The 13,718-nt window shown below is 36.2% G+C and overlaps 2 protein-coding genes across 2 annotated transcripts; one reads left to right on the forward strand and one right to left on the reverse strand.

Annotated features, from left to right (window-relative positions):
- Positions 1–6,184: 6,184 nt before the first annotated feature.
- Positions 6,185–7,180, reverse strand: LOC114758605 (receptor-like protein EIX2). The gene has a single exon (XM_028947664.1). The coding sequence runs from the start codon at positions 7,178–7,180 to the stop codon at positions 6,185–6,187; it is 996 nt and encodes a 331-aa protein (XP_028803497.1).
- Positions 7,181–7,745: 565 nt separating this feature from the next.
- On the forward strand, positions 7,746–8,615 carry LOC114758613 (uncharacterized). Its single transcript, XM_028947675.1, has one exon. It carries the CDS (start codon positions 7,746–7,748, stop codon positions 8,613–8,615), a length of 870 nt encoding a protein of 289 aa, XP_028803508.1.
- The last annotated feature ends 5,103 nt before the right edge of the window (positions 8,616–13,718 follow it).

A 13,718-nucleotide genomic window follows, 5' to 3' on the forward strand; every position in this document is an offset into this window, starting at 1 on the left:
AAAAAATTCAAAAAGTTAGGACTTTAATAACCTCCTAACTAACAAATCATGTAACAATATTAACAACATTCATAATACTATTAACAACTTTAATAACAAGTCATGTAATAATATTAACAACTCTTATAATACTATTAACAACTTTAATAACAAGTTATATAATGATATTAACAATTCTCATAACCATAATGACTATCTAATAAATGAAAAAATTTTGATGTACAACTTCCGTAAGGAGCTAATATTAAAAACATTAATCTTCATAGGGAAATTTTGTTAATAGTGCTATGAGAGTTATTAATATCGTTACATGACTCGTTAACTGCATTACTAAAGTTAAAGAAATTCATCTTTTTGAATTTCTTGGAAACTTGCTGTCAACTGCTATATCAAACTTGTTAATAGCGTTACACAACTTGTTAACCACATTACTAAAATTATAAAAATGTTACCTTTTGAATTTTCTAAAAAATATATAGTTAACTGCTATACCGACCTTATTAATAGCATTAAAAAAATTGTTAACTACATTATTACAGTTGTAAAAATCTCCAACAAAATAGTTGCCAAATGACCGACTGCTAAAGCTCCGATGACGGCACTCACCTGAACTCTAACAACCGCCACTATCACGGGAGCTCCACCACCCAGTCAAGCAGTGAGGGTGTTTAGTAATTTTTTTGAAGAAAAATAAAGACCAATATGGTCATTTCACCAAATTTGCAAATCCCAATTTAGTCACTTATACCTAAACTAAAATTATGCTCATTTAACTGCTATATCAAACTTGTTAATAGTATTACAGAACTTATTAATTACATTACTAAAGTCATAAAAATGTTACTTTTTGAATTTTCTAAAAAAACTTATAGCTAACTGCTATACTGAACTTACTAATAGTGTTAAAAAATTTGTTAACTGCATTAAAAATCTCCGAAAAAAAAAAGTTTACCCAATGACCATTTGTTGGAGCTCTGATGATGGTAACCCAACTAAACTTCGACCGCTGTCGCCATCACTAGAGCTCCAACACCCAGCCAGTCGGTGATGGTGTTTTTTTTTTTTTTAAATAAAGGGCAAGAGTCATTTCACCAAATTTGCAAATCCCAATTTAGTCGTTTATAGCTAAACTGAAATTTTGTTCATTTAAATGACCATTTAGGAATTTTGAAATTTAAGAATTATTTTTCTATCATTTTTCCAAGAAATTAAGACAGAACACTGCTTCTTTAATAATTAGGTTTTATTTTCAAATTCAAATGGGATTTGAATAATCTGATATGTAAATAATATTATCTCTTATGATTATTTACAAATCCAAGTTTTAATTAGGGAAAATGCATAAAAAGAAGTTAAAAATTATAATATTCTCACTTAGGCACCCAAGAATTCAAAATCCCAAAGAAGGAAGTAGTGCCTGATCGGATATTTTGTAAATATAGTCAAATGACTCAAATGTCTTTGTATTAGATTAAAAAAAACTATCAAATCTGTCATTACCAGTACAATTTTTTGTCATTAGCTATTTAACACTTGTTATTATCAGTTCATAACTTATTAATAAATAACTTGTCATTACTGGTACATTTATTATCATTTGCTATTTAATACTTGTTATTGTCAATTCACAACTTGTTAATAAATTTTTTGATATAAGGGCATTTTAGTCATTTAATTATATGAACAAAATATCCAATCATGCATCACTTTCTCCTCTGGGATTTTGAAGTCTTAGGTGCCTTAACTATAATATTACAATTTTCAACTTCTTTTTATATCATTTTTCCTTTTAATTATTGTGTAATTATTAGAATTTATAATTATTTAATAGTCCGAAGTATTTAATATTTGAATAATTATACTTGTTATAATCTAAATTCATAATGAGAGAAGTACCCGTTCAGAAAAAAATTAATTTATATCTTATAATTTAAACATATAGAGGGAGAGGGGAATGAAATTCAACCTGAAATATAATTAGATTTTATATTCTCTTCTAATAATAAAAATTTATTAGTTCTAAACTTAAATAGGATTGGACTGATTTGAAATCTAAATACAATTAGATTGATTTTACAATTAGATAAAAGTTCAAGTTGAAATTACTATAAAAGCAAAAAATTACCCGTTCTATAAAAGCAATTATTTTTTTTGCCAGAATAAAAGCAATGATTAGAATTTATAATTATTTAATATTTGATTTATTTAGCATTTCAATCATTCATCCCGTTACAATCTAACCTCACAATTCGGCGGAGGGATAGCAAAGCACATTAACATTTTTTAATGGGTTAATATAATACTTGGTTCTTCAAGTTTGCATAATTTGGTTTTAGTCCTTCAAGTTTCAAACCATATAATTTAGCACTATAAGGGATAAAATGATCCAAATTTTTATTAAATTATAGGAATTAATATTTTAAATAAAAAAATTTGAGGTACCAAAACCAAAACAAAAGTAAACTTGAAGGACCAAAAATTATATTAATGTTTTTTTAAATTTATATCTTAATTACAAGTAATTCGATTCTACTAACGAAATAATTCAAAAATATATACCAATTTTAAATCCAACCTGAATAATATAATTGGATGTTTTAAGATAATTAGAAATATGCGGTTCTTAAAAATAAAAAAATTAATTAGGTTCCTCTATAATAAATTAATAATTATTAGTTGTGATACGTCGGAATCAATCCACACATCAATTGTCAAGCCTAACTTTCGCCACTGATTTATGAATTACAGAATTGCAATAATCACCCCCAAACCAAAACCTATTTTTATTAAAGAAAAAAATAATTTAGAGATTGTATTATTATTTAAATTAAATTAACAATCCCTCTGAGCCTTTTTGCCAGACATAGGCCTTCGCCATCAATTATTTCAATGGCCTAGACGATAATTTGAAGTCTAAATTACCCATCTGATCAATGATCAAATTAGAATTGGATTTCAGCTGATCTGTTTCCTCTAGTAATTTGAATAAAAATAGCCGTTAAGTTGATGGTCAATTTTGAGAAGTCGGTCTTTCAAAAATTTTAACGTTGGGACTCAGAAATATATACTTTTGGCTCTTATTTTACTCAACTGTGCCATTGAGTATGCTAAAGGTGCCACAGCCTCAGCTCCTCCACCTCCGCCGGCCAAGAAGGATGCTGGGACTGGTGGTAGGAAAATAGTTAATGCGTTCGTTGGCAAGGGTGTCAACAGGAAGGTTGCCTCTGTTCTTGATTGCGTTTTAGAGCCACTCGAATCGATTGGCGTTGGAGGGGACTCAGCTTCTGGGTGAGAAATATTTCTATATGAACAAAACTGAAGGGCTCAAGATTTCGCCTCTTATTACCGTAAGTCTCGTGTCACATTCTATTTGTAGATTGAGTTTCCTGGTTACTGTTTTTCGAGTTCGGTAATTTGATTTGGTGACGAAGTTTAGTCAATTACATCGTGAAGCTGTAGGCTTTTAGTGTTTCATAGATCCGAGTGTATTTTTTCTCCGATAGGAAATTGACCCAAGTGCGTGTACCCTTTTCTTTAAATGTGCTTTGAAGTTACAGTATAGAGTATGTGGAAAACCATAGTGTTCAAAGGTTCTGTTGCAGGTCAATGGCATGATTTATGAGGATCGTGGTTAAAAATACTGTGATGATTGAAACTGAAGTCTATTTATCTTCGCCTTCCATATTAGTTCTCGTCCACTAAGCTTTGCCTTTTGTTTGTAGATGTGATTCTGCGGTTCCATTTACCTGCTCTTATCTCTTCTTATTTTGTCTAGCATTTTACACCTATTGGATATAGGTCGTGCTTGATATTTGATATTTCTTTTGTCCTTTGAGGAGCCTATTGATGGCAAGAGTGAAACTAGTAAGAAACCATATACCAATTTATATCTGTCAAAACATTAGTAATTATTATGTTATTTTGTTAAGGTGCTTTTACGTAGCCTTGCATTTTGTTGAAATTAAGTATTTGTTGCCCATTCATAGAGAAGCTACTGCTTTTGTTGAGAGCAACGGATCCTTTTATAGGAATCAGGGTTTTTTTTTTCCTCCTTCTCGCATTCATTTCTGTCTGTTTATTGGAATAAATTTTGGTTGTTTACTTCACAGCCACTCTTCTTGATGTCTAAGTGTGTGGTATTAAAAGAATGGTTCTATTTTCATAGCAGTATTTTCTTGTCAAAGTTCTCCCTGTAGGCATTGTTAATATCGTTAACCGTATTACTGAAATTGTAAAAATGTTGCTTATTGAATTTTTCAAAAAACCTGTTGTTAAATACTATACCGAACTTGTTAATAGAGTTACAGAATTTGTTAACAGCATTACTGAAATTGTAAAAATACTATTTTTTGAATTTTCCAGAAAACCTGCTGTTAATTGTTATACTGAACTTGTTAATAGCATTACAAAACTTGTTAACTGTTTTACCGAAATTGTAATTTTTTTTTAAAAAAGTAGTTACTAAAGTTGTAAAAATGCTATTTTTTTTTAATTTTTCAGAAAACCTGTTGTTAAATGTTATACTGTAGTTATTAATAGACATAACTTATTAAGGGTATTACTGAAGTTGTAAAAATGTTACTTTTTGAATTTTTTGAAAAACCTATTATTAACCGCTATACTAAACTTATTGATAGCGTAACAAAATTTATTAACCATTTTACTAAAGTTGTAAAAAATTTTAAAAAAATTTTTGCTACCACCAGAGCTCTAGTGACCAATTGATGGCAGCCACTGGAGCTCTGGTAACAGCAGCCACCTAAGCTCCGGCAGCCACCGTCAGCATCGGAGCTTCAGCAACTGGTGGGGGCATTTGGTTTTTAAAAAAACAATAAATAAAATAAAGAACAATATGATCATTTCAGTAAATTTACAAGTGTCAAATTAGTTACTTATGACTAAATTAGGATTTTACAAATTCAAGTGACTATTTTGGCATTTTCAAATTTAAATGTCATTTTTGTGTCATTTTCCCTACAAGTAACTTATATTTAAGAACAAAAATCTTCCTAATAAGTGGCTTATAATAAACACCATAGTGACATTATATTTAGAATCAAAATTAACTTCCTAACTTGTTTTGCCAAAACTTCTATGCGTTGAAGACTGCTATATAATTCTCATGGTAATCTATTTCCACCATCACCCTACTCTAGCCCATCAATTCCAAACATTCAGGTGCTGACAACAACGCCAAGCTTTCTATCCTCGATGCAAATAGGTGCTTTATCAGTTTTACCGCGAAATAATGCTGCATCAATGTTATTTACTCCCTCTCTGCTTTCTATTACAGTTTATTTTCGTATGCTAAAATAAACTCTACAGCACAAATTGTTACAAAATGAAACTGATAGGTATGGAGATTCTGGATTAAAGTTTCAGACAAAAGGTCAGATACAGTGTTTAGGATCAAGCATTTGGATTGTTTGTTCCCCTGTTTAGAGTACCATATTTTAATGATAACTAAATAATATTAAATTTTAATTCTACTTAAATGTTCTGGTTGTTTTATAGATTACAAAATAATGTTTCATGACAGTGATTTAACTTGTTGTAGGGGATTATTCTGATAGTTTACTATCTGCTAATTAAAACAAAGCACATTCTAATTGATAACTAATTCTTCTACGGCATATCCTTTGACCTTTCCCATTAATAATGATTTTTACCTACACAGGTGCACTCCCTCCCTCCTTGGCTTCATCCTTCCCTTATTGCAAGTGCATCTCTGAATTTGGTGGCATATAAAACTTACGGCAATGATATGTTTTGGGCATTTAAACCATGCCAATATGGTAAAATCTCTGCTGTATGGTCTAATTTCTTGTAAAATATCATGTATATGTTGTAATTAATATGTTAGAATAATATATAATTAAAAGGCTTCATATCAATGATGTGTCAGTATCAATCTGTAAGAGTCAGCTCTTCATAACAATTTTTAGTTTTTCTTTTTATTATTGAAGTTTGATTTAAAACCATGGGTGTGTAACTAGTTTGGTATAGCTTATTAAAACCTCACCATTTGATTGACAATGAAAAAGGAAAAAAAATCATAGACTACACCAGCAGAAAAATCCCCTTAAATATATAACACTTCAAACTAAGTGCAAATACACCCCCAGTTTATTGATCTAACAAAAAAAAAAGAAAGAAAGGGTTTGCAATTTGTACCACATGCCATCTAGAAATTGGAAATAAACATATCTCCATGATCTATTGTAGAGAAAGGACCTACCACAACCCAAAATCCCACCACAAACCCCAATGTCATACTTACAAAAAACCAATCAATCCCCTCCCCATGATCACCATTCTTATCATCTTGATCTGGATCACTTGAAGTGCAATTATTAGTAAGAGGAGGACCACAAAGGTTGTTGCCAGCAAAACTAGATGCTTCAAAGCTTTGCAATTGTGTCCCTGTAGGAATTCTTCCCTCCAAATCATTTCTTGACAAGTTCAAAAAGCTCAAGAAGCTTAACTTGGTTATGCTTTGTGGGATTTCACCAACAAGATGATTCCTTGAGAAATCGACAGACTCTAGTGACTCCAAGTTCCCAAAAGCTTTTGGAATTTGACCGCTTAAACAATTATTGGAAACATTTAGAAAGTGTAACCCCTTAAGTCTTGTGATTTCCATTGGTATCTCTCCAGATAATTTCTTGCTTGAAAGGTCAATACTTGTGATGAGACCAAGAATAGCTCTATAATAATCAACTCTTCCTTTTAGGGAAAGGAGCTCCTCAAGAACCAGATGCCTTTTGTTGTTTGCTCCATTGCAACGAATGTATGATTCTGAACTGCTATTTACTATTGAAATAGCACTCAAATGGCTGATGCATTTGGGTATTTGTCCTGTCAACTTGTTTTGTGCAAGGTCTAAGACTTGTAATAACCTCATGTAACATATTTGAAAGGGAACTTGACCAGAGAACTTATTTGATTTAAGAACAAGAATCTTCAAATTTGGCAAGTGTTGTCCAACCCATGATGCAATTGTTCCTGAAAATTGATTGTTCCCTAGATCCAAAGAAATCAGTTTGCTGCAATTCTTCAACAAAGTTGGGAAAGTTCCAAAGAAACTATTGTTGCGAAGGTGCAACACTGCCAACCAGGATAATGATCCTGTTAGAAGCCCTTGATTCTCTCCCTGATTCTCTCCCTTTATTCTCTCCATTAATTACCCATGATTCTAGCTAGACAATAAATTCCTGATTACTTGTGATATTGCAATATCTTTCATTTATTACTGATTGATTGTAACCGGTAGTATGAGACTCTATATATTGTACCCAAATCATATGAAATAATATAGAAGAGTGAATTTTCAATACTCTTTAAGCATGGTATCAGAGCGTGTGAGCTTGGAAAGGGTCCTGGAGAGTCTGCCGTGAGCCAGAGAGAGAGAGACGGCGAGGAGAGAGAGAGAGAGTGAGTGAGACGTCCCTGAAACTGGAACCAGAAGTGGTCCGTGGACGACACCACCCCTCCAGGCCTCACCGGCGTCCCCAGATCGGCGCGTCCCCAGAAGCCGACGTCCAACGGAGCTACGCGTGACCCTCACGCGCCGTTACAAGCTCCGCGCGTGAATCCCACGCGCCGCCACGCGCCGCCACTGTACCAGCGCGTGCCGCCCACGCGCCGCCGCCAGAGACCTCCAGTACCTCCCAGAGACCCAGAAGATGGATAACCCAGAATTCCCACCACTTTTTGGGTCTGTTCGCAATATTCCAAGGGTTCTCATGTCCGGTACATCTTCAAATACTCAAGCTACTCCTTCTCCTTCTTCACCGGTGGTTACTCCTTCTTCAGATCTGACAGTAGCCGCTGAACCTCAAGCTATGGGGGTAGCCCACAAACTTAATGGAAGCAATTATCTGCAATGGTCTCAAAGTGTATTAATGTATCTACGTGGGAAGCGTAAGGAGAAGTATATCAATGGAGAAGCAACACAACCTTCGCATAATGATCCCAAATTTGATACCTGGTTCGCTGAAAATAATCAGGTAATGTCTTGGTTGTGCAATTCAATGACTCTCGAAATCAGTGAAGGATACCTTCTTGCAAGTACAGCCAAGGAAATCTGGGATGCGGCTAAGCGGACCTACTCTACCCTCGATAACACTGCAGCCTTATTAGATCTAAAGAGGCAGCTCAAAGATCTGAAACAAGGCAACTTAACTGTGACTCAATACTACAGTACGTTGACAAAGATATGGCAGCAATTGGACCTCTTTGAAGTACATCCTTGGAAGGATATGGATGATGCAAATTACTACAGACAATTGGTGGAAAGAGGACGAACATATGACTTTCTGTTGGGCCTGAATGATGTTTTTGAAGAAGTGAGAGGGAGAATTATGGGACTGAAGCCGCTGCCATCCCTATTTGAAGTTTTCAGTATGGTTAAGTTCGAAGAAAGCCGAAGACACCTCACTCAAAGCAGCCTGACCGCAGCAGAGGGCTCGGCATTGGTGACGAGGGGGTTCCAGACATCAGAGGGCCCTGAGAAGAAAGGGAACAAGTGGTGCAACCACTGTAACAAGAGAGGCCACACCAGAGATGAATGCTGGAAACTACATGGGAAACCAGCTCAAGGGAAACAGAAATAACGGGAAGATAGAAGGAGCCACCACACCTCCTCTGAAGAAAAAGGTGATGATGGAGACCAATTGACCAGAGAAGAGCTTCAAATGCTTCGTAAGATACTTGAAAAACAAAACAAATCAAAATCTGTTCCCAACGTGAACTTGATACAGTCAGGTAATTCCATTATAGCCCTCAATGCAATGATAACTAGTGATGAGACTTGGATTGTTGACTCCGGTGCTACAGATCACATGACTGGTAATAAGTCCTTCTTCAAAACCCTCAAATATTGCCATGAGAACCTTAGAGTAAAAGTGGCAACTGGACTGTATACTAAAGTTGAGGGTGTTGGCAGTGTGGCTCTATCTGAAGATCTGGAAATCCATAATGTTTTGTTTGTCCCTGCTCTTACTTGCAATCTTATTTCTGTGAGCAAATTAACTAAAGGGAAAGCATGTCGGGTGATATTTGATGATGTTAAATGTGTTTTTCAGGATTCGACCTCGGGGAGGAAGATTTTGACTGCTAAAGAATGGGATGGACTCTACTACTTTGAAGGAAAGGATATGAAGACAGCAGGAGCAAAGAAAGCTATGGTTAGCTCCAACTCTCAGAATAAAAATGTAATGTTGTGGCATCAAAGATTAGGCCACCCCAGCTTTGATTATATGAAGCATGTGTTTCCAACTTTATTCAATAAAAATTCTTCTCCTTTCCAATGTGAAACGTGTCAAATTGCTAAACAAACTCGCGCCTCTTATCCCAAACATACTTACAAACCTTCTACCCCGTTCACAATGATCCATACCGACATTTGGGGACCAGCCAAAACCAACACCCGAACAGGCACAAAGTGGTTTATCACATTCATAGATGATCACACCCGGGTCACATGGGTTTACCTTATGAAAGAGAAATCCGAAGCCCTACAAATTTTCAAAAACTTTTACTCGTTTGTGAGAACCCAATTCCAAACTACCATCAAAGTCCTGAGAAGTGACAATGCCAAAGAGTATGTGAGTGGAGCCTTTAGGGAATTTCTTGAGCAGGAGGGAATCCATCACCAAACCTCATGTGTTTATACTCCTCAACAAAATGGAGTTGCTGAGCGAAAGAATAGACACCTTTTGGAAGTGACCCGAGCTATTATGATGGAAAGAAATGTTCCAAATCTGTTTTGGGGAGATGCTGTACTAACCGCAGCCTACCTTATCAACCGTATGGCCTCTAAAATTCTCCACTTTAGCACCCCTATTCAAAAGCTCCTCGAGACTTACCCCACTTCACCTATCATCAATACCATCCCTCAAAAGGTCTTTGGGTGTGTCGTCTTTGTCCATAAACATGATGGAGGCAAACTAGGTGCTAGAGCAGAAAAATGCATTTTCCTCGGGTATTCCTCCACCAAAAAGGGGTACAAGTGTTATTGTCCCACCACCAGAAAACTTATAATCTCCAAAGACACAGTCTTTTATGAGGATGATGCTTACTATCCCAAATTACCCATTCAGGGGGAGCACTATGGAGTAGAATGGCTAATTACATCCGAACCTATAACCATACCGCCTCAAGACAACATCCCTGAACCGGAAACGGAACCAAAAACCCCTACTGCTACACCTTCTCCAGAACACCAAAACTCCACAAACATCCCTCACCCAATGGAAACCAATGCTGAAATTGATGCAGGGGTGACAGAGCACTCAAGTCCTCAATCAGGTGAACAGGACAGTAGTAGTAGGGTTCCTTCCATTCCAAGGCAGCAACATGATTCCAATCCGGAGTTGGATCCTGAAGAACTGGGATGGCCTATTGCACTTAGAAAGGGGGTAAGATCGTGTACTCAACATCCTATTCAAAAATTTGTCTCTTATGGCAATTTATCTGCGAGAATGCAAACTTTTGTAGTGAATAGCTCACAGGTGAAAATTCCAGAAACATTTCAACAGGCTGTAACAGATCCTAATTGGAAACATGCTGCATATGAGGAGTTGAGAGCCTTGAAGGAGAATAACACGTGGGATATCACCACACTTCCTAAAGGCAAGAAAGCAGTGGGTTGCAGGTGGATCTTCACCCCTAAATTCAATCCTGATGGCAGCATCAACAAGTACAAAGGAAGATTAGTTGCCAAAGGGTACACCCAAACCTATGGGATTGATTATCAAGAAACGTTTGCTCCTGTGGCAAAATTCAACACCATCCAGGTACTCCTGTCCCTAGCTGCCAACCTTGATTGGCCCCTACATCAACTAGATGTGAAGAATGCTTTCCTAAATGGAGATCTGGAGGAGGAAGTGTACATGGAAATTCCAGATGGAGTAATAGCTCCGCCCAACTCAGTTTGCAAATTGAAGAAATCATTATATGGCCTGAAACAATCTCCACGAGCATGGTTCGACAGGTTTGCCAAAGCAATCAAAAGGTTTGGCTACATTCAAGGACAAGCTGATCACACTCTTTTCGTCAAACACAGTGATGGAAAGGTAACGATCCTAATTGTGTATGTGGATGATATAGTCATAACTGGCAGTGATGAGGTTTCTATCTCTCACCTCAAGAAGGCCCTGGCTAGGGAATTCCAAGTGAAGGATCTAGGCCAAATGAAGTACTTTCTTGGAATGGAGGTTGCTAGATCCAAAAAGGGTATAAGTGTGTCTCAACGAAAGTACACACTGGACTTACTCCACGAAACAGGAATACTTGGGGCTAAACCCAGTGAGACTCCTATGGAAGAGTCATGCAATCTGGAAGTGAAACCAAAAGGGACACCAGTTAACTCAGAAAGGTACAGAAGACTTGTGGGCAAACTAATCTACTTGACTCATACAAGGCCTGACATTAGTTATGCAGTTGGAGTGGTAAGCCAATTTATGCATCAACCCCAGGAAGAACACATGGAAGCAGTATACAGAATCCTCACCTACCTCAAACTCAACCCTGGAAGAGGACTATTCTTTAAAAGGGGGAGTACAAGGAGCATCGAGGTCTACACTGATGCAGATCATGGGAGAGCTGTGGATAACAGAAGATCTGTCACAGGATACTGTACTTATGTTTGGGGAAACTTAGTCACTTGGCGAAGCAAGAAACAGACAGTAGTCTCAAGAAGCAGTGCTGAGGCTGAGCTAAGAGCTGTAGCCCTGGGGGTATGTGAAGGAATGTGGGTGATTAGACTTCTGAAGGAATTGAGAATCTCCTATGAAGGACCTATGAATCTCTGGTGTGACAATCAAGCCAGCATTGAAATGACCAAAAATCCTGTGTATCACGACCGAACAAAGCATGTTGACATTGATCGGCACTTCATCAAAGAAAAGGTCGAGGATGGTATCATTAACTTGAACTATGTGCGTTCAACTGATCAGATTGCTGACATCATGACCAAACCGTTAGCCAGAGTCAAGTTTGAAGGGCTTCGAAGCAAGCTGGGAATGGTTGACATCTACTCTCCAGCTTGAGGGGGAGTGTTAGAAGCCCTTGATTCTCTCCCTGATTCTCTCCCTTTATTCTCTCCATTAATTACCCATGATTCTAGCTAGACAATAAATTCCTGATTACTTGTGATATTGCAATATCTTTCATTTATTACTGATTGATTGTAACCGGTAGTATGAGACTCTATATATTGTACCCAAATCATATGAAATAATATAGAAGAGTGAATTTTCAATACTCTTTAAGCAGATCCAATGGATGAGGGTAATATCCCAGTCAATTGATTGTTTGCTAAGTTCACTACACCAAGTTTTGGCCACATCATCCAACAATTAGGCATTTCTCCTGATAAATTATTTGATGCCAGTATAAGAAATTCTAAGTTCTTTGTCTCATCATGTTTAGAACATAATAGATGTGTTAAGGATCCTGAAAATTGATTGCTTGAGAGGTCTATATAAATCATATGGGGCGATATGGTAGGCAATGGACCATTTAACTTATTTGAGCTTAAATCCACAATACTTGGGACAGGAATGGAATTCTCCCATACCTTTGAAAGCTCACCATCAATGTAATTGTGAGAGAGGTTTAATTTATGAGCATTGTCAAATCCGCTCCAAAGCCAGGATGGAATAGGGCCAAATATGTGTGTGTTTGAAATATCCAAATCACAAAGATGCTTTAGTGATTGAATCCATAATGGAAAGTCAGGGCCTAGATTCCAGGAAGCCATTCCTAAATACTCCAAAGTTTGAAAAGGAGGACTCCAATTGGAACTCACTTGTAAAGTGAACTGGTTTCTTGATGCATTGAATAGGTGTAAGTGGGAGAGATTAAGGTGGGCCTCTTTCACAATTCCATTGAATAGATTCTGTTGGGTATAAAGAAAACGCAATTTAGAAAGTGATCCTAGAATTTCAAAAGGAAATCCACTGAATCGATTATTTGAAAGGTCAAGATATATTAAAGATGTGAGATTTCCTAGTGACTTAGGGATTTCCCCTTGGATATTGTTGCTAGAGAGATAAAGCCTAACAAGATTTTTGAAACGCCCAATTTGATATGTTAAATAGCTAGGTAATTGAAAACTTGTAGCATACAAAACCTCTAATTTGTGTGAACCACATTTGAAGAAAACTTGTAAAATTTCAGAAACTTGTTGATGGCACTTTTTATTTGAAATAAACAATCTTTTCAGGTTGCAGAGATTTCCAATAGAGATTGGAATTTTTCCTTCTAGATGATTATCAAACAAAGCAAGATGATCAAGAGAAGTCAAGTTTCCAATGTTATAAGAAATAGTGCCAGCCAAGTTATTACCAAAGAGATAAAGACATTTCAAATGATTAAAGCTGTACAACCAATCAGGAATAGAAGAGTCAAACAAATTTTTGGATAAATCAAGATGTTGAAGGAGAGTTAAGTTTTGAATACCTTCAGGGATAGATCCATGAAAATTATTATTTGATAACTGAAGATAAACCAAATTTTTCAAATGGAATATCCAATTTGGAACTAGTGGAGGCCCAAAGAAGTAAGAATTGGAAAGGTCAAGGATGGCTAGAGATGAAAAGTTAATGGTAGATGGTTGAAAATAATGACGAAAATCACAATATGACAAGTGCAACACACTCAAAGAGGGAAGTGAGTGTAGAATGTTCAACCAATCAGAGGTGATGGATAAG

This window comes from Neltuma alba, unplaced genomic scaffold (assembly GCF_004799145.2).
Source record: "Neltuma alba isolate B1F8T4 unplaced genomic scaffold, ASM479914v2 tig00001533_pilon, whole genome shotgun sequence".
NCBI lineage: Eukaryota > Viridiplantae > Streptophyta > Magnoliopsida > Fabales > Fabaceae > Neltuma > Neltuma alba.

Excerpts from the sequence above, each read along its gene's own strand:
- LOC114758605 (XM_028947664.1), bottom strand. The coding sequence starts at position 7,180 with ATGGAGAGAATAAAGGGAGAGAATCAGGGAGAGAATCAAGGGCTTCTA.
- LOC114758613 (XM_028947675.1), top strand. The coding sequence starts at position 7,746 with ATGTCCGGTACATCTTCAAATACTCAAGCTACTCCTTCTCCTTCTTCA.